The 25,098-nt window shown below is 38.6% G+C and overlaps 1 protein-coding gene across 13 annotated transcripts in view; it reads right to left on the reverse strand.

Moving 5' to 3' along the window:
- Positions 1-226: 226 nt before the first annotated feature.
- The window catches only part of LOC135227023 (focadhesin-like), a 600,481-nt gene continuing 575,609 nt past the window's right edge, over positions 227-25,098 (reverse strand). For all 13 annotated transcript variants that reach the window (XM_064266808.1, XM_064266801.1, XM_064266803.1 and 10 more), the window contains 2 exons: positions 23,207-23,415; positions 227-2,371 (listed from right to left, as the gene is read on the reverse strand). In XM_064266808.1, coding sequence (XP_064122878.1) covers positions 409-2,371; positions 23,207-23,415 — 2,172 coding nt within the window. In that variant the 3' untranslated portion in view covers positions 227-408. The remainder of the gene's footprint in view (positions 2,372-23,206; positions 23,416-25,098) is intronic.

The raw sequence follows: 25,098 nt of genomic DNA on the forward strand, positions 1-25,098 counted from the left end.
CGATGTTCCGGCTTACGATGCGTCTCACGAACGGAACCTCCATCGTAACCCGGGGACCGCCTGTACTTAGTTTCTAATTTGTGTAATTATGTTGTCTCTTACTACTGTTTGAAAAATATTTCCAAACCTACTTCACCATGAACACAAAATACCAAGCACAAAAGATGTTCTGTTACTTTGATTACTATTTTAAAAGCTGGGACTAAGGTTATACAAACACAACCAATTAAATGCATTTACATATAGGCATATATTTATCAGGAATTAGGTGCTGAATATTCATACATCTGCATATTACATTGTATATTTTCAAGTCTTAAAACAAAATTAAGTGTCAAGAGCACAGTTCTGTGCCCCTGTTTTCAAGGTTAAGACTAGGAGATAATACACTTCATCAGTGTCAATCGTTCAGATTAATAAAGAAATTACTTTATTCCAAGTAGCTTGTGTAAGATCAGGATTCAAAGTTGCTAGGAGAAGTGTTGGAGAACCTAAATGATAACGAGATGACACATAATTATGCAGTAATGAATGACATGACACCAGCCAGTTCAAAATCTGATTAAGAGTCTTTGTCCAAGCAGGTTGCCCTGACAAAGTCACAAGAGAAGGGAGCAGTAATCGATCACGTAACGTGGGCTTTTCTGTAAGGACTTCCATATGATTAGTTGCCCAAAGTCCAGACCAGACAACAATTGCCATTACCAACAGATCAAAATAAAATGAAATTCTCTGTTGTTGTTCATGAGCTGCAACAAGGTTGTCTCCAGGGTTTTTCTTCAAGTTATCTCGAAGCCTTCCAAGTAACTGCAATAACCAAGTAGTGCTTTCTTTCACCTGACAACGTATAACAAGAGTACTTGACATGACACGTAGCAAATGTGAGCGATCTCCAGGCAAGCCTGCAGCAGAATCCACCAGGTCATTGAGCCAAGGCAAAGCCATTTCTGCGGGATCTTGCTCTGCAACATGACAACGAAGGACAGCTGCCCTGTATAAGCGTTCATCAGTAACCTCCCACCAAAGAGAAGGTGAAGTAAGTCTTTCTATGTGTTTCTGTGGCAAGTCTGCAACACATGCTTTATAAGCTGAATACAGTATGTTATTTCCTGGATCTATGTGTTCATTTAATCCCTCAATTGCATTACTAAGAACATTCCTATTTGTGTCGAAGATAAAATCTGCTGTGAGATTTGGCTTCAAAGCCTCAAGCAAAGCTTTCATGTGATACGTGTCAGATACGCGTTGTGTGAATACATATGCAATAAAAGGTTGCAAACTTGTTGGTGGCAACCCTCTTCCAAGGTGTTCCATTAAACCAAACAAAACTATCTCATCTTCTCTTGTCAAACCATTTGCCGGAGATGGTACAAGCCACTGACTAATTAGGGCAATTGCAGATGGTGACTTATTACATTGTTGTGCAGATATCCTGAAGATGTTATGTCGAATTTTTGCAGTCCAGTCAACATGGCATGTTGCTTGAGCAATAGTGAGAACCTTCCCAAGTAGCACCCAATCCAAAGCTGGATATGGCCGAGGAAGACTTTGGCCAAGGGCTTCTAGTACTAACACACTACACTGCAGAAGTCTTGTCTTTTCTTCTGAAACTTCACAACCATCCATTAATGATGGAAATTCAAGTAAAAAGTTTATCAACCCCTTTAACACAGAAGAATCTTTGAAAAAGCTATAGGAAGGAGGTTCTGGCTGACCACCACTACCCTTGACACCTCTTCGCTTAGCTTCTTGAATAGCTGTCATGTAGATACCTTTGGGAAGACCTGCAACTTCTCGAGCCACTAATGATTTGATAAAAGATTCTATATAATTGAGATGAGACTCAGGGCAGCCTTTCATTAATTTAATCCAACCTAGAGAAGGAATATACTTTAGTACGTCTTCAGGCTTCCGAGCTGCTTCAACAGGTGTTGCTGCCATACTAGGAGGTAACTGGTGACCTTCTTTGGCATATTTTGGAAGCATTTTCAAGGTAAAACTCTCATAATTGAATTTTTCTAAAGCTTTAAAAGCTGCCTCAACCACTACAAGGGAGCGGCGGTTAGTGGCCCAGTTCCAAAGAATAGTTAGGGTGTCTTCGATGAATTTTTCATATTCAGTGCTGGCAACATGAAGATCTGGGACAAGACTCAACAGCTGACAGAGTTTGGCTGTAACTTCAGGCCGTCTATCTCGAACCAGCTTTGGTGCAATGACACGCCATGTTGTGCGCAGGTCTATTATCTTGTTTGAGCAAAGTTCATAAATTCCATCCAAAGCTATTAATGTCTGAGCAATTTCATTATCACCTTTGCATTCATTCAGGAATCCAGAGAGCAGTGGCAAGAGTTCTTCGCCATGCTGTGAGGGTCTGAAAAAAAAGACAGATAAGGAGCAAATATATAGTGGATCATCATCTTATGATAAAAAATTGTTTCTTGATTTTCCTGTCAACATAATATTCCACGTTTTCATCACTTATATAAAAGGCAGGATCTACAATAAAAAAATAAAAATTCTCAAAAATAGAAGGCATGACGAAAAATATTTTTATATATTGCAAAACAAATCTTTCATACACTCAAAAACACCATGTTTTTATAAACTAAAATGAATTTTTCATACAAAACCCATCAGTCATAAATAGCCATTACCATAGAAATCTCTTAAGTAAATAAAGTCAAGTAAGAAAATGGGGCTAAGAATAAGAAGTTACATCTCACAGCCAAGTTCCCACTCCAAGTATGAGAGCACTCTACTAACTTTGCTGCTATCAAATACTATTTGAAGCTGGGACTGGGAGGAGGGACCTGGGAGTTATAAGCAGCCATAAAAATTTGGGATTTGTATGTATATAACTAATTCAAAAATGATTCATGTCCCCATGCAATGAACAACCAATTTAGGTAAGCCAGGTTTCTATTTCAACAGCAATTCATGTCTAAATATTGATGTTAGTAACCCTAAATCTTTAAGGACAATATCACATATAGTATGACTGTTTTCCTGAGATACAAGTCTTCTAGGTATCCTCTCCCTTCAGCAAAACCTCAGAAGAATGGACATCAAATAGTGGTGTTATGTTCTGTGGTAAGAAATAAAGGCCTACAAGAACCCTGAAAGTAGCCTGATTCAAGACTGCAAACTGTTACCTCATAAAGATAAAAAACAATACAGGTTTCACTTTGGACGTCTAATTGGTGGCTAAGGCTCTTTCAAAGTTTCACCAATCTGACCCCTGATTTCTAATGAGTTGGACAAGTTAAGAAACTTTATCATCATCACTCAATACTCAATCTGTACCTTGTCATACCTAATACCAAAAAACTTTGACTCAACAGATAGCACGAAGAATTCTGTAGTTATTGAACTAAAAAAAAAACACCAAAAACCTGACCACTGTATTAACAAATTGTTGAGAAGGGGCTGTGTTGGTGAGAACAAGGAATAAACACTACAAAGATTGTTCCAATAGTGGGCTAGGGCAACTATTCATAAAGTCTGAAGTCCATTAATGAAGAATAATAATCTACAGCTCTGTTGGGAATGTTGTTAACAGATTCAACACAATAAATCCCACAGTTATCTCTCCTCACTCCAGTAAAGTAGCAGCATCTGCATTCACACCTCCCCAATTCCTTGGATAGCCTATAGTGGTCAAGTTCTCTGATATCAGAACTATTGACTCATCTACATGACATCTTCCTGCTGCTGGAGATCCTTCACAACTGCTAGTTGTTCCAGACAATGTAAGAGTTAACTGCCTGTGGGATAACCAACAATAATCTTTAGTTGTCTATTTGAGCCACTAGCTCTTAATTACATGACTACTAAGATATAAGGGAGTGATGGGCAAAAGTAAAACATGGGGATTCCTGTCAAAACATAACTTCTCTTAACCAGTGCAGATTTCACTGCTGCTATGTTAATAAGTTTCAAATCAACTTTAACATAGGGATAGACCTCCAATATGTTGACATGGTCTTCTTTTCTTATCTGTAAGAACTAAGATCTACTATATCTATCCCAATTGGTATACCTTCCCTTGGACAAGTGTTTATTGGGATACCAAGGTACACAGTTATTAAGAAAGCTGAAGAAAAGACTTTTATTGACCCCAATAATCTAGTGACAGCCGAAGAGGAGAATTTTGGTATTAATTTTTTCATGTCCTTTCTTAGACTACACAAGATTCAAGTTAAAATTATATAATGACATTATGCAAGTTTGCTAAAATTGCTACAGAAACTTTCCTCTTTGTAATTACTTAACAGGACATGAACAGGCAATATCATAGGGGTGTGAAGCTACAAAAAATCTCAGAAAAGCAAGCCTTTGGGAGCTACTGAATGCAGTCAATCTGCATTAAGCCTTAACGGACAGTTGCCCTCATATGAATAACAATAACAGGTTTTGGAGGGTGGACAGATTCACTAATGGTGAGAATCAATATTACATGTCAATAATTTAGAGGAACTGGGTGGGATTTAGTTATTTAATTATTCATGTTTGCTTTTTCTTTTCTTACTTGCAGTGAACTGAATGTTGCTAGGGAGAGCACAAGCAGAATGTGGAAATTTGCAGAACACTAATTTAAGCTCAAAATCAGTAACAAATTAAAGTCGGATAAGTAAATAGTTAGAAAAGATTTGCTCCTCTTCAACCTCACCTAATAGAAAGAAAGAAAGAAATCATCTAAGATAGTTAAAAAGTTAAAAATAGAGGAAGGGATACAGCCCTACTAAGGAACCTAGGGAGAGAACGTGAAGCTGCTACATTGCAGAAAAGAACCAAAAACACTTGGTCAGGCCACTCTTCCTCCCATTCGTCCCTTCCTGTAATTACCTATCTACTGACAGGAAATTTGGTGAAAAGTCTGTGTTACAGTTGTTGTTGGTGTACCTTGCGGCTAGCAGTTGATGATCCAATAAAGGGTACAAAAGTTGATACTGTGGATTACATGAAGCAAAACCCCAAAAGGTGCCACTCTCGACACACTTACCACAAATAAAAGTTCAACAGAAGATGGAAAGAAACAAAATACTAGATGTTGATCTCTCCAGTAAGAAGAAGGATATCAACAGCTTCATACGTACTGACTGATGCTGAGGATGCTGACGTCCAATCTGAAGAAGTCTCAAAGACCATAGTTGGGGAAAACTTAAGTATAGGAGGCGGTTCTGTTGACAGTATTAAGACGGGAGGAGTGCAGATTTAGATTGAAGAATTAGATTAGGGTTTGTCAATTAGGTTAAGGTTTCTTTTGATGGGGGTGTGGGGGGGGGGATCTAGCATAAATTTTGAGGAACTATATCATTAAGTTAGGCTAAGTTAGGTATAAGAGGAGGAAGTTTACCAATTTAGGAATTTTATTATGGCCACTGTAGTATTAAGGAAATAAATTAGGTTAAGGAAAATCAGAGTTTCATTTAACAACCTTTGATAATAAAGTAAGAGTGGGGTACAGAAGGTTTGGATGGTGTTTGGTCAGGTGAAGGGGAGCAAGATTGGAATGAGAGGTGGGATAGGGTGATGTACATGATGATCAACTTTTAGGATAAGTTAGAGGAAGCCCAGGCAAGGAAAAAGATTGGTTACAAGGATAGAGGTGATGTATGAGAGCGTGCATGAAATGGCAAAGAAATGCTCAAAATGGCTAAGAGTAGCACCAGTGATGGAAAAAGTGAGAATGATGAGGTAAAAGGTGCAAGGAAAAGAATCACTGGATGAGGTTGAGGAAGTGAAAAGTAAGAAAAGAAAGAGAAAGAAGAAAACATGAAAGGAGAAAGTTGTGAGGAAAGTGGAGTCTAGTTCCTGGATTTTGAGGGATAGTTCAGACTCAGAAGTTGAGAATGGTAGGTAGACTGGAAGTAGTAGCAGTAGTGAAGGGCGAGTGAGGCAGAGGAGAAAGTTGCCAAAACTGTCTTACAGAGGGAGGTTCCCTGGATTGAGAAATTTTGCATCAGGAAGGGGAGAGACATGAGAGTTTTTTTACGAAAAGTATCGCAGTAAAAAATATGGGGAGAATGAAAGAGTGTCAATGAAGCAGCTGGGAGAGTTCCTGGATGGGAGGTTGAAAATGGGTTAAAGAAGTATGTGTGAGGGTGAGCCAGGGTGTAAGTCAGTCAAAGTGAGAGTAATTGGGCAGGTGAAAAGAATGAAAGGGAGTGTGGTCCACAAAAAGGATGATAGCTTTGAGGAGGCAAAAATGAAGGCTGGAGAAGAAGTGGGATTGTATGGAGAGGAAGGAACTGAGGAAAACAAACACCTCATACAGGAGTTTTTGGCCACCATCCCCGAGAAAATTAGGGTAAATCTGAATGAAAAGAAAAAAGATCGGAAGTGTTGGTTGGGAAAGATATTAAATTGGGAGGAGGTTTTAAGAGATCCTAGAAGACAAGAGAGTAGGTGATGATGAACCAAAGGAGATGTACATTGGGTCTGAATTGGTAAATGAAAGGAGATGTAAGGACACTTAGGTGAGTCAAGAGCTAAGTGTAATGCGAGCCTTGTTGGAGGAGTGTAGGAGTATGAGAGGAAGTAAGATGGGAATGAGTAGTGATAAGGAGTGTTATAGATGTAGAAGGACTGAGCATGTGAAAGCAGATTGTAGATTGGTCAATGGAAAGTGTTTCGGCAGCAGGAAGAGAGGACATATGTTGGTGGACTGTCCGCAAGTGAGAGTTGAAGTGTTTCAGCTGCAGAAAGGTGGGACATCGTGTGAGACACTGCATGAGTGGAAGGAGAGTAGGAGTAAATGGAAGTTGTTGTGGAAACTGTGGAAAGTGGACATTTTGCCACTACATGTAAGAACCCTCTGAGCAAATGTGAAGGATGTTGGATGGAGGGTCACATGAAGGAAGTCTGCCATAACAAGCCACAACCCCAGGGAAACTAAGCATGAAGTGGGTTTACTGTGGTGAGCCCTATGGTATGGAAGGGATAGATGTAGTGCATGTGAGAGATGGGTTTGTAAGTAAAAACGTCTGTTTGGGGAACAAGTACATCGTTGTTTGTGTTACAGTAGAATGTGGGGGAGCATTACTGAATGCATTACATAATTGATACTGGTTGTAGCAGAACTGTGGTTTTCAGAAAGGCGTAGGAGAAAATAAAAGAAAATATAGCACGGAGGGAGAAATGTGCTGGATATGTAAAGTAAAGGTGTGCACTGTGTTTGTTGAGTCGGTTATGGTTGCAGGAATAAGGCTTCAGGAGGAGGATTTTTACGTTGTGGATAGAGTGAATGAGAGGTATGATATGTTACTGGGGGTATGCAGTTTGGAAGAAAATAGGATAAAAGTGTATCTGGAACAAGAAATAATAGATACACACATGGGGAGTGGAACGAGTGTGAAGTTGTATGTGGAGGGGGATGGACAAGTAAGTTTAAAGATGGTTTCTGGAGTGTGAAAGTAGGATGGAGAACCAATGTTGGAGTCAGTGCAGAAAGTTCGGGTGAAACAGAGGGTGAGAGTTACCACTATGACATGTCTCGTGTGGCAAGAGAGAGAGAGAGAGAGAGAGAGAGAGAGAGAGAGAGAGAGAGAGAGAGAGAGAGAGAGAGAGAGAATAACTGTACTCAAGTGTACACAATTAAATTAAGCCAAAAATTATTTCAACAGAAGAAAATATACAAAATTTATAAAAATAGAAAATATACAAAATAAAAAAAAATGAAGTGAAATGAAAAAAAATTATTGCATAGAGAGAGAGAGAGAGAGAGAGAGAGAGAGAGAGAGAGAGAGAGAGAGAGAAAGTTGCTTGTCAATCATTCCTCCAAGACTGACTTGACGGACAACATACAAGATTTGATATTTTTTTGTTTCAGTATTTAGGTAATATCTAATGGATGGATGTCCCATATGAGAAGCAATAACAAGTTTTGGGTGGTGGACGGATTCACTCATGGTGAGCGTCAATATTACGCGTCAATGATTTGAAGGCATCAGGCGGGAAAGAGATTCCAATACTTCTATAGTCCATAATTCACTGATGGCAACTTTAAGACTAGCCAAGTTCATGGAAGCAGGCAGCTCATGAGTTAGTTGTGATCTTGACTTCAAGGGAGCATGTACTGCCTCTCTCTCTCTCTCTCTCTCTCTCTCTCTCTCTCTCTCTCACATGATCTTATTATAAATTTACTCATAAATATACCCAAGGGTTGCTGTTGGTTTTAGATCTTACCTTTTATGAAAGTATGCCAGTTATAATTGTAGTTTTGCAAAGATATGAATAGAAATATTAGAAAAGACAGGTATAACCCAAAAAAGTTACTGCATCTTCAATCTTAATACATTTACATAAATATCTTATATTTGATATTGTATGAGCTGTAACTATAATTTTACTAAATAAAATATGACTATTTATTACAAAACACATATATTACTTGGTAAATTTTATGATTGTCTTGTAAAAGAGGGCCCCCAAGGGGTTGTACTAAATAAGTCATTTTCAACTTCTAATAGAAGGTAGGGAAAATTTGCATATCATCTTCTTTCTATTGATGTGGTTTTTCTTAAATTGGCTAATCTCAGTTTCCCCGGCCTAGAGTGTTACATACTGCTTTTTCAGCCAGGCTTTAAGTTAAGGGTTAAAAAGGATAAGACTGATCTGGAGGAGAAAGTTGAGAAAAATTTTAAGTAGATAAGAATAATCTGGAGAACTTATACTGTTAGTGTACTATTATTTTACACAATTCTCTGCTATATTAGTGCTTTGGAGCCTTGCCAAATATCTGCAAGGTTGTTAGGTGGTGAAAATTTTTTTAAAATCATATATTTCCATATTTCCATGAACAAGGGAACAAAAACTCACTGCATTTGTACTAGCCAAGAACTAAAAATACTTCATGGCACATACACTTTCCTAATTTCTGCTGAAAGTTGCTACATTATTTCATGGGACTTGCTACAGTCAATCAGTTTTCATAGAATCCCCTTTGGAGAGCTTTATGTCCTCCTAGTTAGGATTGCACTTTACTGTACTGTGGAGTCTCTTAAAACCTACAAACCTCTACAGCAAGCGCCTATTTTGGATATAACCCAAAAACGATTTCTTTCAGCACTGGCTTCTTCTTCACAATAAGTCAATGACACTCATGCCTTGTCAAGAAAATATGACTCAACAGAACCTATCCTCCAACAGCCTTCCCATTTTACTTGGCCTGTTGCCAAAACAAAGTTCTTTGGTGGCCCTGTGGCAGGATCACAAGCTTAAAAAGCAAGTGGCAAATCCCCCCCCCCCCCCCCCCCCCACATAAACCTAATCAATCCAGCTGCCAAACCCACCCTCTGTCACACTTTCCTCTTTACACTACAGCATACATGCAGGACAATTGACCTATACCTACACAAAAACAAAAACAAAACACATGTACTTACCAACCACTCCAGATACTCCGGGCTATCCTGCGCAGTCCGCTGGCCAAGGTCACTGAGACACCAATAACAACAACAACCAAGAAACACAACACCACAGCCCAACACAACAACACCCAAGGACTACAACCCCACAACTCAACACACCACCCAAGGACCACAACTCCACAACTCAACACCCAAGGACCACAACTCAACAACACAACACCCAAGGACCACAACTCAACAACACAACAACAAACAAGGAACACATCCACAACTCAACAACACAGCAAACAACAAAAAAGACCACTGCACAACCAACCACCAAACTAAAAACAACACAAAAAAAGGCAATGCACACACCCACCAACAACACCAAGAAATCACAACAACAACAAAGACAACAGCACAGGCACAACAACTCCAAGCAAACAACACTGACCTAACAACAAACAAAAACCCACAACTCAGCTGACTATCAAAGCCTTCATCCACTTTCTTCCATACTCAGCCAACACCAACCCCCGATCTTCCAGACCAATTTGCTCACTGACACTCAGCTCACACTTATTCACCCTCAACCACTCACTCATCATTCTCCCGAACAAAATGTCACATACTAGAGGACCCACCCAACCTGAATCCCTTTTTCACTTAGTTTCCCAAATTCCCAGCCTGACTCATCCTCTTTCGCCTACACACATTTGCCACGTGACCTTCCATTCCACATTCAACACACTTCGCATACTGTTCTTTACACATCCTAGCATAGTGGCCATTCTTCCCACAGTTGCTGCAAACCACGTTCATACAGGTACCCCGACATCCACTAGCTATGTGCCCTGCCTGTCCACACCTATAACATTCAATATCCCTATCTTTCTTACACTCGCTCACTAAATGCCCCGTTTGCCCACACCCGAAGCATGCTCGTAACGCCCACCGACATTCATTCTTCCTGTGTCCTGGCTTACCACATCTATAACACTGCTGCTCTCGCTCACAACTAACTGACCCTACTCTTCCAACACTCGCACTCCTATCTCTTTTAGGGCTAACTACACTCATGTTACTTGCCCTAACGCTCCTATCTACCACTCGCTCTGCCATTCGCCTCGGCCCTTCCAAAACTGCCTCCCTATGGCTTTTGAACTCTGGTACAACCTCAGCTACTTCAGTCCTAACACTAACACTTCTACTCTCTTTCATACACCTATCTAACTCGTAATCCTCTACTATTTCTAAAATGTCGTTCCATGTTAACCATTCATTCGTCCATCGCATTTTCTCCTTACGTTTTAGATTTATAAACTTGTATATGCTCTCCAATACCGTCGCCAAAAACTTTCGCACTAACTCCTTACACTCAATTATCCCTTCGTCCCCAAACTTTTTCCTGGCTAATGTTTCTAACCTACAGACATACATTGACAACGACTCACCAACATTCATTCTTGCCTCTTCAAAATCTTGCTTTCTCCTATATCTAATGCTACTCTTTATCCTCTTTGCCTGTTCTACAATCCTGGCTTTCACACTCTCATACGGCACATTCCCTACACCCATCATTACCCCATACATACTCAACCAAATTCCCATCAAAAAGCTACCAACCTCTCTTGCCCAGACTCTCTTGTTATCCCCATACTTTGCCTCACAATACCTTTCATATTCCTTAAAAAAGTCCCCTATGTCCCTACTACCATATTCCTTGTATTGTGGACATTGGGGTACCTCTCTCATATACACAACCTTTCGTACTTCCTGCTCACTCTCACTTTCGCTACTGCCATTCTGACCCTTCTTTCCTTCTTCCGAATACAGCGAATCCACTTCCATACTCACGTCCATATTCCTGACTACGCTCTTCTTACCCTTCTTTCTACCAACCTGTTTCCACTCACCACTATTTAAATCACTTTCAGCCCTTTCCCCAATGTATTCAGTCCTAGTCTCATCCTGTCCGTCACCCTTACCAACCTTCTTTCCCTTAGTCTTCTTCTTTTCCTCAGCCCCCTTCTTGTTCTTGTCCTCGTCCTCAGGTTTATCCTTATCCTGTCTTCCCCTTCTTTCCCTTACCTATCACAACCAAACCACCTTCGTCACTCGTACTCTCATCCACTCGCTCTTTCACTTTCTTTACCACTCCTGGCCAGTCACAAGACCCAGTAGGCCTACCTCCTACAGCTCCCTCTCCCATGCATCCCTTCATCATTTCCTGCTTCATCTCTTGCACTGCATTCATCATTACCCCGAATTTTTCGTTCATTTTCTCAACCATTCTCTCTTCTGTTCCTTTCACCTCTTCTTTCATTTCTACTTTCGCACTCCTTAGCATTCCTCTCATTTCCTCTAACTCGCTCTTCAGCTCCTCACACTCTATCCTCAACCTCTCATTCTCCACTTCCAACCTTTCCTTAGCTTCCCTCGCCAACCTCAGCTCCTCCTTCAGCCTCTCTATCTCCTTCAACCCTTCCATCCTCACTTTCTCTACCAATCCCACAACTCACTACCCCAATCGTCCTGCAGCTGCCAAACCAACAGTCTCTGTTCGGGCACCAAAAAATAATGTGGCGGGAATAACAAGCTTAAAAAAACAAGTGGCAAATCCCCCCCCACATAAACCTAATCAATGCAGCTGCCAAACCCACCCTCTGTCACACTTTCCTCTTTACAATACAGCATACACGCAGAACAATTGACCATACGTACACAAAAACAAAAAAACACAAAGCACATGTACTTACCAACCACTCCAGATACTCCGGGCTATCCTGTGCTGTCCGCTGGTCAAGGTCACTGAGACACCAACAATAACAACAACCAAGAACCACAACACCACAACCCAACACAACAACACCCAATGACCACAACCCCACAATTCAACACCCAAGGACCACAACTCAACAACAAACAAGGAATATACCCACAATTCAACAACACAGCAAAAAAAAAAAAAAAAAAAAAAGACCACTGCACAACCAACACAAAAAACAGCAACACAAAAAATGCAACACACACCCACCCACCAACAACACCAAGAAATCACAACAACAACAAGGACAACAGCACAGGCACAACAACTCCAAGCAAACAACACTAACCTAACAACAAACAAAAACACACGACTCAGCTGACTATCATCAAGGCCTTCAACCAACTGCTCCCAACACTACTGACTGTCACAGGCTCTAACCCAAGACTGACTGAAAACTAACCAAAAACACAGAACTCTGATCTCTAACACCACCAGCAGACAACCCAGAACTCACCAACAGCCAATTCAGTCGTTAACCATCCAACCACCAATTACATCCTCTCTCTCTCTCTCTCTCTCTCTCTCTCTCTCTCCCTTCCTGCTCCTCTCTCTCTCTCTCTCTCTCTCTCACACACACAGATGTCAAATGGAACTCCATAACTCCTCAGCCCTCACCAGACAGTTGTCCTATTTGCTATCCCAGCTTCATCTACAGTCCTGCCTAGCAAGAAAGACCAACTACCTTGATCAAAAAGAGCATTGCAAGTGGGTACTCTTGTTGGTTCACTTTCATGAAAAATTGAATGTGTTTTCATTGGGTCCTATCATTTCAGCCATTCATCTCTTATCTATAGCAAGAGTGGTATGCCTTCACCTTCAAACCCCTCATCTTAATTCCCCATATCCCCAGGTACCTGGTACTGACATGAGTGGCCATCAGGGGCATTTACTTATACCTTATACTACTGATATAAGTGCTATTCTTCTCCTTTCAAGAGACCAATTACAGGTGGCCCCCAGTTAGAGTTGGTATCGGTTAGCTGCATTTTGGTTTTACAGCATTTGTTAAACATATTCATAACTAGGTTTTACCCTCTGTAGGGTTTATAGCACCGTTGTCTGGTTATCGGTGGCGTAGGCAAGTGCCAAGACTGCCTCATAAAATACAAACATAACAAATATGCATCTTTTCCCTGGCTCTTTTAAAAAGTTATTCTTTACTTTGCTGTATCCAATAATACTGTATGTAGTCTTATATTACTATTGTTACTATTGTATCATAAAATATACAAGCAAACTGATCCTATTTTGGTATGAAAAAATCAGCTGAGGGTGGAGGTAAGATTATTTTGCCGTATTTAACTCAATTCAGAGCAACTTTCTTGCTTCTATTTAGTGTAAATTATCTCTAAAAACTCTAGAGATAATGAAGTATTTTTAACTTGAAAATTGACTTAAATACGTGACTCAGTATTTTTTTCGTTAATAGATGGCGCTGTTGTCTGGTACTTTGCCTATGCACAGAGAGACAGTTGTCTGGTACTTTGCCTATGCGGAGAGAGACAATCATAAAATACAAACTTAACGAATATGCATCTTTTCTTTGACTCTTAAAAAGTTAATGCTTTACTTCACTGTATCCAATAATACTGCATGTAGTCTCAAATTACTACGTACAGTATTAGAAAATACAAGCAAAGATATTTATGTTTTGGTTTGGAAAAATCAGCAGAGGTCAGAGGCAGGGTTACTTCACTCTATTTAACTTGATTCAGATTGATTTTCTTGCTTCTATTTAGCATAAATAGCTCGTTAGAAACTATTTATATGGGAAAAGGTTATTTTTCGTTATATGAAGTGCTTTTACGTTGAAATATGACTTAAATATGTACGTGTTGTTGCGAACTTGATTATTACTTTTTTGTTAATAAATGGTGTTGGGAACATGTTTTTTTGCTTAAAAAACTTATTCTGTTTGTTATTTGTTATCGGCGTGAAAACAACAGTAAAGTGTTCTTTTATGGACAGTATTTTTTATTAAAATACCCTTTTCTCCAACATTATGTGGTAGAGTTGCATCCATGTTGCTGATGCACAATAATTTATAGTCATTAGCAGTGTGAACATTTTTTTTACTCAGGTTCAGCTACAACTGCAGCTTAAATTTAGCAGTACTGTATTTCCTTGCCAATATTTTCTCCATAGCAAATAAAGATAAAATACAAAATATTCAAGTCCTGTTCTACTTAATGTTATTTACAACATAATTATGATAATTTTTTTGCTATTGTACAATGGCTGGAATGCAAGCAAAATATTGTTATTATTAGATTCGGTTCAGTTGTTGTAGCAAAACAAATGTTTTCGTTCAGTTGTTTACACCTCTAGCGTTTAAGCAACGACTATAATGTTAATAATTCTCTTTTGCTTTTTTAACTTATTTAGCTAGAAGATATGATAAATAAAGAGATGGAGGAAACGTTAGCAGTATGAAAAAGCTCTCTCTCTCTCTCTCTCTCTCTCTCTCTCTCTCTCTCTCTCTCTCTCTCTCTCTCTCTCTCTCTCATACTTGGCCAAGATTTACCGGTAAGTTCACCCAATCTGACATTAAAAATTTGTAGAGCTACCATGCAGACCATAGTAAATGATTAGGCAAATGAAATTCCATATTTTCATTAAGAGCTATTACATAATAGAGCAAAATGTGGCTGTGACACTGTCAAGGCATCGTTAACAATTCCAGGGCACCGTAAATGGGAATGTGGCGCCCGTAGACTTTTGAATTTCAGTTAGCTGCGATTTTCGGTTAGTGTCAGGCCCCCAGGAACGGAACCCCTGTCGTTAACCGAGGGCTGCCTTTACCATATAAAAATCCATGGTGCATGTTGAAACTTTAAGTAAGTTTTGTCTCCCTGTTTTCTCTGAACTGCACATACATGCTCAATTGTTGACTTCAATCTTCCAGTTCCTGTTACATAGTTATTCTTGCCCAACTGCAGCTTGGTTTTCATTCCTTTATTGGGATTCTAGTTATTTATATATTATGGGGTTGTGATACAAAAAATTAATTTTCTTAAAACAACCTAACCCTTAAACGCTGAAGGTATAATAAAAATCGTCTCCCGTATGCCTAGGGGGTCTCAGAGTGAGCGCAGAAGCGGAAAAAATATTTTTTTCAAAAAATCACAGCGCGCTTAGTTTTCAAGATTAAGAGTTCATTTTTGGCTCCTTTTTTAGTCACTGCCTGAAGTTTAGTATGCAACCATCAGAAATAAAAAAAATATCATTATCATATATAAATAATGCGATATATGATAGCGCAAAAAAAAAAAAAATCATATATAGAGGCAGTCCCCGGGTTACGACGGGGGTTCCGTTCTTGAGACGCGTCGTAACCCGAAAATCGTCGTAAGCTGGAACGACATTTGGAAATATGTCTTAAACTAATAAAAAGTTATAAAAACCTTACTTGTAATCCATTGGTTACACTACATGTTGTTTCCTGTAGTTTTATGTACAACCTGGAGTTATTTTGATAAAAAAAATGCTGGTTCTTGAAGGTAAAAACTATTGTAATCCTCTGGTGACACTACATTCTTGAAGTTTTATGTACAACCTGGAGTGGTTTTGCCAAATCTTGAGGGCTACAAGAACAGTTGATTACTATTTACGTATCATATAGACTAATTAAAGTAAATGTATCTTTAAATAGGCTTATATTTAGGTATCAACAAAACACTTCTCTGTCCTATCTGTTCAGAAATTAAACGTTACGTCAATCCTTGAGACCATTGTTGCCAAGACGCCTCTCTCTCTTTCTCTCTCTCTCTCTGATCAAATTACACTGGGACCTTGACATACGATTGCCCTAATATACGAATGTTTTGAGATACAACAGAAAATTTGAGAAAATATATGCTTTTATATGCAACGAAATATTCGAGATACGATTTTGCGATGAGTGATAGTTGTATAGGCGACCGATAAATGGCGTTCAGTCTGTTTTTTGGTGCTGCATCGTTAACACGTCGTTGTTTAGTTCGTTGTATTTGTGCCTATTTTTCGTGTTATTTTGTCCCAAAGCTAAAGACAAAGCAGGTGATAAGAAAAAACCCAAGAAAATGATTTCGATGGAAGCAAAACATGAAATTATAGCAAAGCATGAACGTGGCGTTCGTATCGTCGATTTGGCAAACGAGTATGGTCGAAATCCTTCTACAATATCCAAGATCATCAAGCAGAAGGAAGCTATAAAAACCTTCCAAAGGCATCACCATTATTTCTAAACTACGAACTGATTAAAAAAAATAAATAAAAATTAGTTTAGCAATGTTATTTCATTTGTGTTTATTATGTAGTTTAGTGTACATACGTAAATAAAAAGAGAACAAATCGCTCCCTGCCACCCTTCCCTACCTCCTCCCCCTGCTGGTCTCACGTCATCTTTCGTTGTGGTAAGTAAAATTCCTTTTTTTTTTTTTTATTGATTTTAACAACATTTATTATCATTTATCACATTGCTATGTTATTTTATCATTATGTGTGTTATTACTCGTTTATTTGTGTATAAATTGTGTATATTATATGTAATTTAGCTGTGTTTAGGTGTGGTTTCATAACGCTAGAACGGATTAATACATATTACATTATTTTAAATGGGAAAAAATGCTTTGAGATACAACTGTTTTGATATACGACGATGGTAACGGAACAAATTAAATTCGTATGTCAAGGTTCCAGTGTACTGGATAATGTCTCTCTTTGGATACTTCGATTTTGCCAAATCTTGAGGGCTACAAGAACAGTTGATTACTATTTATGTATCATATATACTAATTAAAGTAAACGTATCTTTAAATAGGCTTATACAGTAGTACCTCGAGATACGAAAGGCTCAACTTACGAAAAATCCAAGTTACGAAAGCCAATGCGAAAAATTTTACTGCTCTACATACGAAAAGTTTTCAAGATACGAAAGGTTTCTGAAAGTCCGAGATTCGCCCGATAACAATTTTGAAACTCGCGCCGCACGCCGCCATCTTGGTGCTAGTAGACTCGCCACCATCCTCCTGCTCTCCCATTGGTTACTGATGCTAGCCAAGCCATGAGATCCTTCTCTCTGATTGGACAGCATCCCTCCCATCATGCATCTTCTATACGTACGCGCTGGCGTCCCTTAGCTCGGCCACTCCGCACCCGAAACTTTACTGTACGCAATCGGCATTCGTTCGCTCCAACGATTTTGTTTAGTAACGCAAATTCGTTAGTGATTTCGTTGCAGTACATATTATCGTGTTGTGCGAAGACTGTATATTGTGTAACTTTACGTAAATTAACGTAGTCATGGGTCCCAAGAAAGTTGAAATTCACGGAAAGAAGCGCATGCTCTCTTTGGAGACAAAGATGGAGATCATAAAGAAGTACGAAGCTGGTATGCGATTGAGTGTGATCGCAAAGGAATACGGCCGTAATCCGTCGACAATAGGCACCATCCTTAAACAGAAGGATGCCATCAAAGCAACTACACCGTCGAAGGGCATCACTATTTTGTCCAGCAAGATGAGCCATGTGCACGACAAGATGGAACGCCTGCTCCTCATCTGGATAAAAGACAAAGAAATCGCTGGCGATACAGTAACGGAGACAGCAATTGCTCACAAGGCCAGTGATATTTTCGGTGATTTGATTGCGCAGGCGGAAGACGAGGGAGGGGAAGGGACTTCAACGCCAACCCAAGAGTTCAAGGCTTCGCATGGCTGGTTCGAGAAATTTCGTAAACGGACTGGCATCCATTCGGTGGTGCGTCATGGGGAGGCTGCCAGCTTGGACACGAAAGCGGCCGAAGCCTTTAAAAAGACGTTCGACGAGATGATGACCAAGGAAGGCTACAGTTCTCAGCAAGTCTTCAACTGTGATGAGACTGGCCTTTTTTGGAAAAAAATGCCTCATCGGACATACATCACGGAGGAAGAGAAGAAGCTACCCGGGCATAAGCATATGAAAGACAGGCTTACGCTCGCACTTTGTTCCAACGCCAGTGGGGATTGCAAGGTGAAGCCCCTACTGGTGTATCACTCCGAGACTCCTCGAGCCTTCAAGGCCCACAATGTGCTAAAGGAGAAGCTTCCAGTGATGTGGAGGGCTAATGCAAAAGCCTGGGTAACGAGGCTTTTGTCCACGGAGTGGGTAAATCTGTGTTTCGGCCCGACTGTGAAGAGTTTTTTGGAAGAGAAGCGCCTCCTCCTGAAATGTCTGCTGGTGTTGGACAATGCCCCTCCCCACCCTCCTGGCCTCGAGGAAGATATCCTAGCGGAGTATTCCTTCGTTAAGATTCTTTTTCTTCCGCCCAACACCACCCCTCTCCTCCAGCCCATGGACCAGCAAGTGATAGCGAACTTTAAGAAGCTGTACACGAAACATCTTTTCAAGAGATGTTTCGACATCACCGATACCACAAACCTCACCTTGCATCAATTTTGGAAGGAGCATTTCGACATCGTCATTTGCATCCGACTCATTGACCTAGCTTGGCAGGAGGTTTCGAGGCGAACCTTGAATTCCTCGTGGAGGAAACTCTGGCCTGATGCTGTATCCGCCAGAGACTTCGAGGGATTCGACGTGGGCGAAGCTGGTACTGCAGAGTCAGAAACAGTTGATGATCCCGAAACTGTTTTGGAACCAGATCTTGACGAGATCGTTGCACTCGGCAAGTCCATGGGGCTGGTCGTCGATGAGGACGACATCAACGACCTTCTCCAGGAGCACCAAGAGGAGCTTACGACGGATGACCTGAAGGAGTTGGAGGCCATGCAACTTAACGTCGTTCAAGAGGAGTTCTCTAGCAGCGGCGAGGAAGAGGAGGAGGAGCCTATGACAACGGCAGAAATTAAGGATATTCTAGGCGCTTTTCATAAAGTGCAATCGTTTATTGAAAAAAGATACCCCGAAAAGGCTCACACAGGTCTATCCATGCTTGCGCCGTTCGATGACGTTTGCTTGAGTCGTTTCAGGAACATTGTGAAAAGTAGGCAGAAGCAATCTTCCTTCGATCGTTATTTTTTAAAGAGGCCTTCAGCATTAGCAGGAGTAAGCAAAAAGGAAGAACCAAGTGATAAAAAACAGAAAGTTGAAAGCAAAAAGGAAGAACCAAGTGATGAAAAACAGAACGTTGAAAGCGGTGATGAAGTTGAAATTCTGTAAAAAAAAAAAAAAAAAAAAAAAAAAAAAAAAAAAAAAAAAAAAAAAAAAAAAAAAAAAAAAGAAGAAGAAGAAGAAGCCTACGTAAAAGTAAAAACAAAAGTTCAAAATTAAAAATAAAAAAAAAGAAAAATTTTTTTTACGTAATTTCTAGATTTTTGTAAGTTAAGTGTTACAGTTTTGTTAAGGTGTTTCGTAAATTTTAGTTTTATGGTTTTCCTTAAATTTTTTGTGTGTTTTCGTAAAGTTAAGTGTACGTACGTACGTACGTTATCTGCCGTTTTTCCTCCTCCTCCTCTGCCGCCACTATCGGAGATAGCCTCACTCGAAAGGTAAGCTTCCACATTTTATGTTACAGTAATAATATTTCTTGTACACTAATATACACTTTATTTACAGGTTTTCGATTTTTATTCTTAATTTAGGTATTGAATGGTCCAAATTGTTGTAGTATTTCATTGTTTATAGGTCAATTTAGCTTTATTATGAAATTTAATGGGGTGTTTTTGGAGGGCTTGGAACGGATTAGCCATTTTACATGTAAAATGTCTTCCAAGATACGAAAAACTCATTATACGAAGGCCGCCTCAGAACGGATTAATTTCGTATCTTGAGGTACCACTGCATTATTAGTATCAACAAAACATTTACTGGCATGAGTCAGAGGCCGTTTAATGAAACGAACACTTCTCTGTCCTTAACTCGGAGCGTCGGAAGACGCCTCTCTCTCTCTCTCTCTCTCTCTCTCTCTCTCTCTCTCTCTCTCTCTCTCTCTCTCTCTCTCTCTCTGATCAAATTACTGGATAATGTCTCTCTCTTTGGATACTTAGAATTTGCGTTGTAATCTAACCAGAAACTTCGTTTTGTTATTATTACTGGAAACAAGCAATGATTTTTTCATTATTTGCGCTTTTGGACTGTTATATGTAAACTTTGCGCATCGCAAGCTAGTATGTATTCATTCGCTCGGAAACTAGTTCCGCATATGAGGCGTCACTAAAAAACATAGAAAAATACAACATAAAAAGTGTCGAAAATCATCATAACCTCAAAATTTTTGTTGTAATCTAACCAGAAACTTATTTTTATTAATATACTGTGCTAAACTATAAAGGATTTTTATTATAGTATGCGTTTTTTAAAAGCGTCGTTAACTCGGAGCATCGAAGGCGTCAGCGTCTTAACGTCGGAACAAACGTCGTAACCCAGGGTGGATTTTTCAATGAATATTTAAGAAAAAGCTTCGTAACCTCGGAACGTCGTAAGCCGGAGCTGTCGTAACCCGGGGACCTACTGTAATTGTATTCAAATCGCGCTGTGAGCAAAACGGTTAAAGCTAACGAGTTAATTTTTTTTCATTGTATTGTACACTAAATTGCAATCACTTTAGTATACGTATAACACATTGTAAAATGATCAAAGCAACACAGAGAAAATATTATCACAAAATGATGCATGAATTCGTAACGCGCGGACGTAAAAAAATGTTTTTCAAAAATTCACCATAAATCTAAATATTGTTCTTGAGACTTCCAATTTCTTTCAAAATGGAGATAAATGATTGAATATTACTATACTGTAAGAGTTTTAGCTTAGAATTGCAGTTTTTGACCATTTCGGACGAGTTAAATTTGACCAAATGTCAAATTGTTTTATATATTTTTTTATATGCAAATATTTCAAAAATGAGAAAAGCTACAACCTTCAATCATTTTTTGTTGTATTCTACATGAAATTGCACACCTTTTCATATATAAAACTCTATGAAAAGCCTAATATGAAACAGAGCAAATATTCCGAGAATGCGACATACGCATTTCGGAGATTTGCAGCGGAGAATTCGCGCGCAGAGGGAAGGAAAGTTTTTTTTTTAACTTCACCATAAATCTAAATATTTTGCTAGAGACTTTGAATTTGTTTCAAAATGAAGATAAATGACTGAATATTACTAGACTGTAAGAGTTTTAGCTTACAATTGCGTTTTTCTACCATTTTGGTATAGTCAAAGTTGCCCGAACATGGTTTTTTTTCTATTTATCGTGATTCATATGCAAATATTTCAAAAATGAGAAAAGCTACAACCTTCAATTATTTTTTGTTGTATTCTACATGAAATTGCGCACATTTTCATATATAAAACTTTATGTAACAGCTAATTTAAAATGGTCCAAACATTACAACAATCGCACGTATGATTTTTTCGGAAGAGTTACCGCGCGGACGTAAGGAAAATGTTTTTTTTCACAAATTCACCATAAATTGAAATATTGTGCTAGAGACTTCCAATTTGTTGCAAAATGAAGGTAAATGATTGAATATTACTAGTACTGTATATAAGAAATTTAGCTTACAATTGCGTTTTTTGACCATTTCAATAGAGTCAAAGTTGACCGAAGGTTGAAATTTTGGCACTTATCGTTATTTATATGAAAATATTTCAAAACTGATAAAAGCTACAACCATGGGTTGTTTTTAGTTATATTGTGCAGGAAATTGCACACATTTCCATATATATAACTTTATGTAACGGCTAATTTAAAATGGTGCAAACATTATGACAATCGCACATATGATTTTTTTGGAAGAGTTACCGCGCGGACGTAAGGAAAAAGTTTGTTCATAAATTCACCATAAATCGAAGTATTGTGCTAGAGAATTCCAATTTGTTGCAAAATGAAGGTAAATGATTGAATATTACTAAAATATAAGTGTTTTAGCTTACAATTGTGTTTTTCGACCATTTTGGTAGAGTCAAAGTTGACCGAAGGTTGAAATTTTGGCACTTATCATTATCTATATGAAAATATTTCAAAACTGATAAAAGCTACAATCATGAGTATTTTTTTTTTTTTTGTATTCTACATGAAATTGTGCACATTTTCATATATAATACTCCATGTAACGGCTAATTTAAAATGGTGCAAAAATTATGTCAAAGTGACGAAATAATTTCTGAGATGTGTCACTGATACTTTTTTGTGCGATAAGAAAGAAATTCGCGCTTGCGCGCCCGCGTAACGATTGTAAACAAAACAACACCTTGATCCTTGAATTCCCAGCATCCCCCAAGGCGCATGATTCAAAAGTTTTTGGCTGGTAGGCCTATAAGTATTTTTCCGTGAATTTTAAAAAAACTTCTATGCCGACGTAAAATACGTCCAATTGGCACCCGACAGACAATTTATCTCGACGTAAAATACATCCAATCAGCGTCTAAGGGCTAATTATCATACAACCAAACTGCTTATAATAGATATCCCATCTTTGACTTGTTTCTACTTGCAGCTAAATGATCAAATCACACAAGTGAAAGAGTTCATTGGTTAAAATCTATGGATCCAGAGGAGTATGAGTGGCACAACATACTCCCAAGCAACACACCACACTGTTAAGTCGGATACTGCTTGAATAAAAAAACTTGGTTTTAAAAATTAGATGTTCAACAAAGAAGTTTTTCTGACATTCAATTGTCATTTTGAATTATGTAAGTTCCAGTATAAGATTTGAATTATATTCATAGAAAATATCCCTCGAGATATTTTCTGAATATTTTATTAGTGTTCAGTATAGGACTATAAAAATACATGCTCACTCCTGAAACAACAAGATGCAGAAACATTTTGGCAGGATGATATTCTACTGCTAGTATACAGACAGGAGGAAAAGGATGGAATTCTAACTTGAGATAACAACACCTTAGAACCGATCACAATTATAATACTATTTAGAAATTGTCCAGAGGATATACTTGGTGTATCTGCCAAGTAATTGATTTGGTAACTTTGAAGAATATGTTAAACAATGATACGATTGTCTTTAAAATCACTATAATAAATGCTTAGCTTCCTATATTCACACATCCCTAGTATCACAGCAAGCTACTTACTTTGACTTGCAAACACTTGCAATTACATAAGCACGTGCAATTTGAATCTCGTTGCTATTAATGGACTTGTCATGGATCAGCTGGGAAAGATAGGTGTAAGTTCTTGGTTCAACAGTCCACAGATCATATACCAGACGTAGAACAAGCGGACGCAGAGACCCAGATGCCCAAAGTGCCAGGAGTGTTTTCAGTACTAAAGCAACACACAACTGTAAAAGAATGCCCATTAGAACTAAAGTTAAGTGTACAAGGTATATAAAGTCTAGAGAAACTTGGTGTAAGGGTAGATTAGATTCTGCAAATGTAATTTCACTCAATGTTTGGAATGCTTTGATGACTTTTCTCTATCTGATAAAATTTCCCATCATAAGCTGCAAGTTATTATGTAAAATGATTTCTCATTAAGTCATAAACCGTCTTTTAACCTATTTATTCCATAAAAAACATAACTGTTTAGTTAGGTAGAATCCTGCTTTAATTTATGCACTTCATGTCTAAAGAAAGCAACTACCTACATATACTGCATGCAAAACATTATCAAACATACATAAGTGGTGAATATAGATACATATATTATTATTATTATTACCATAATAATGTTAAATAGTTTAGCAAAATCTGTCAACATTCAGTTTTGTCTGAGTTTACGTTCATCAGATTTGATGTGAAACAAATTCTCTACTGTCTTGTCTTGCACACTGTCTGTCTGATTGGTGAGTTGAAATAAAGTAGTATAAAATATGTTTATCTTAGAAAGAACAAGCCTGTTCTGGCAAATGTGGGAGACAATAAGGTCCTACTTATTTCTGTAACAATACTAGATTCTTTAGCTTTAAAAGGCTTCTGCCCCTTCTGTCAGGTGGAATTTAAGTAAAATTAATCTTGAGTTCATTTATAAAGGCTACCCTTGAAGAGTTTAAATTTGTTGCTTTCAATTATGTAATGGGGACTATACATGCATCTCTGCTTGTAGGTTCTAATATCTTTGTTCCAATGCAAAGAGTTATGGCCCCTTCAACATATATCATCTTGAGTGGGAGCATATATTGATAAACACTGATCAGAGGATAAGCATGGCTTGGCTGAATGATATCCATGGGATTTAGGAGGGGAAAAGTGTAATTCATGAAAATTGGTCCGGGGGAGGAGGTATGACTGCTGTCAAAATTTAATTAGGAGTGTATAAAGGAAATTATATTTATTAATATTGTATCCTTTAGTATTAAATTAATGCAGTTTATGTTAGAATGAAAACATATACAGTGGTCCCCCCGTATTCGCGGGGGATGCATACCAGACCCCCCGTGAATAGTTAGAACCCGCGAATGTTTGGAACCCCTATAAAAACGCTAAAAACAGCCTATTTTGTTAGTTAAAACTCAAGAAAAACCCACTAAAATTTTTCATACTTGGTTTTTTAATAGTTTTATCACAAAAAGTGCATTTTATGATGAAATTGATAAAAAAAAACAGGAATTTGTGAATATTTCTCAAAGAAAAATACCGCGAATGTGCGAATTTTCCGCGAATAATGCGGGGAAAACGTTCTCGAGAGAAATCCGTGAATGTGTGAGTCCGCGAATCCGGAGAACGTGAATACGGGGGGTCCACTGTGCAGTCTCATGTAGAAAAATTAAGAAAAAACCAGTTTCAGTCTTGTAACTAGTCTGAGAAGGCATGAGACAACAGTTTAGGAAGACTTATGACAATGGGAGGCATTGCACAGATACTCTTCTACAGTGGCCATAGCCTAGAATGAAAAATGGATTCCAAGGGGAAGACCTCTGGTATTCAAGGGCCACAAAACCGGATCACTCCCAAAAAGTGATTAATAGATTGAGAAACTTCTGAGCAGTCCAACAGAAATAACACAAATCCCAGCCCACCTAAAA

The sequence above is a fragment of the Macrobrachium nipponense genome, chromosome 15 (assembly GCF_015104395.2).
Source record: "Macrobrachium nipponense isolate FS-2020 chromosome 15, ASM1510439v2, whole genome shotgun sequence".
Classification (NCBI taxonomy): domain Eukaryota; kingdom Metazoa; phylum Arthropoda; class Malacostraca; order Decapoda; family Palaemonidae; genus Macrobrachium; species Macrobrachium nipponense.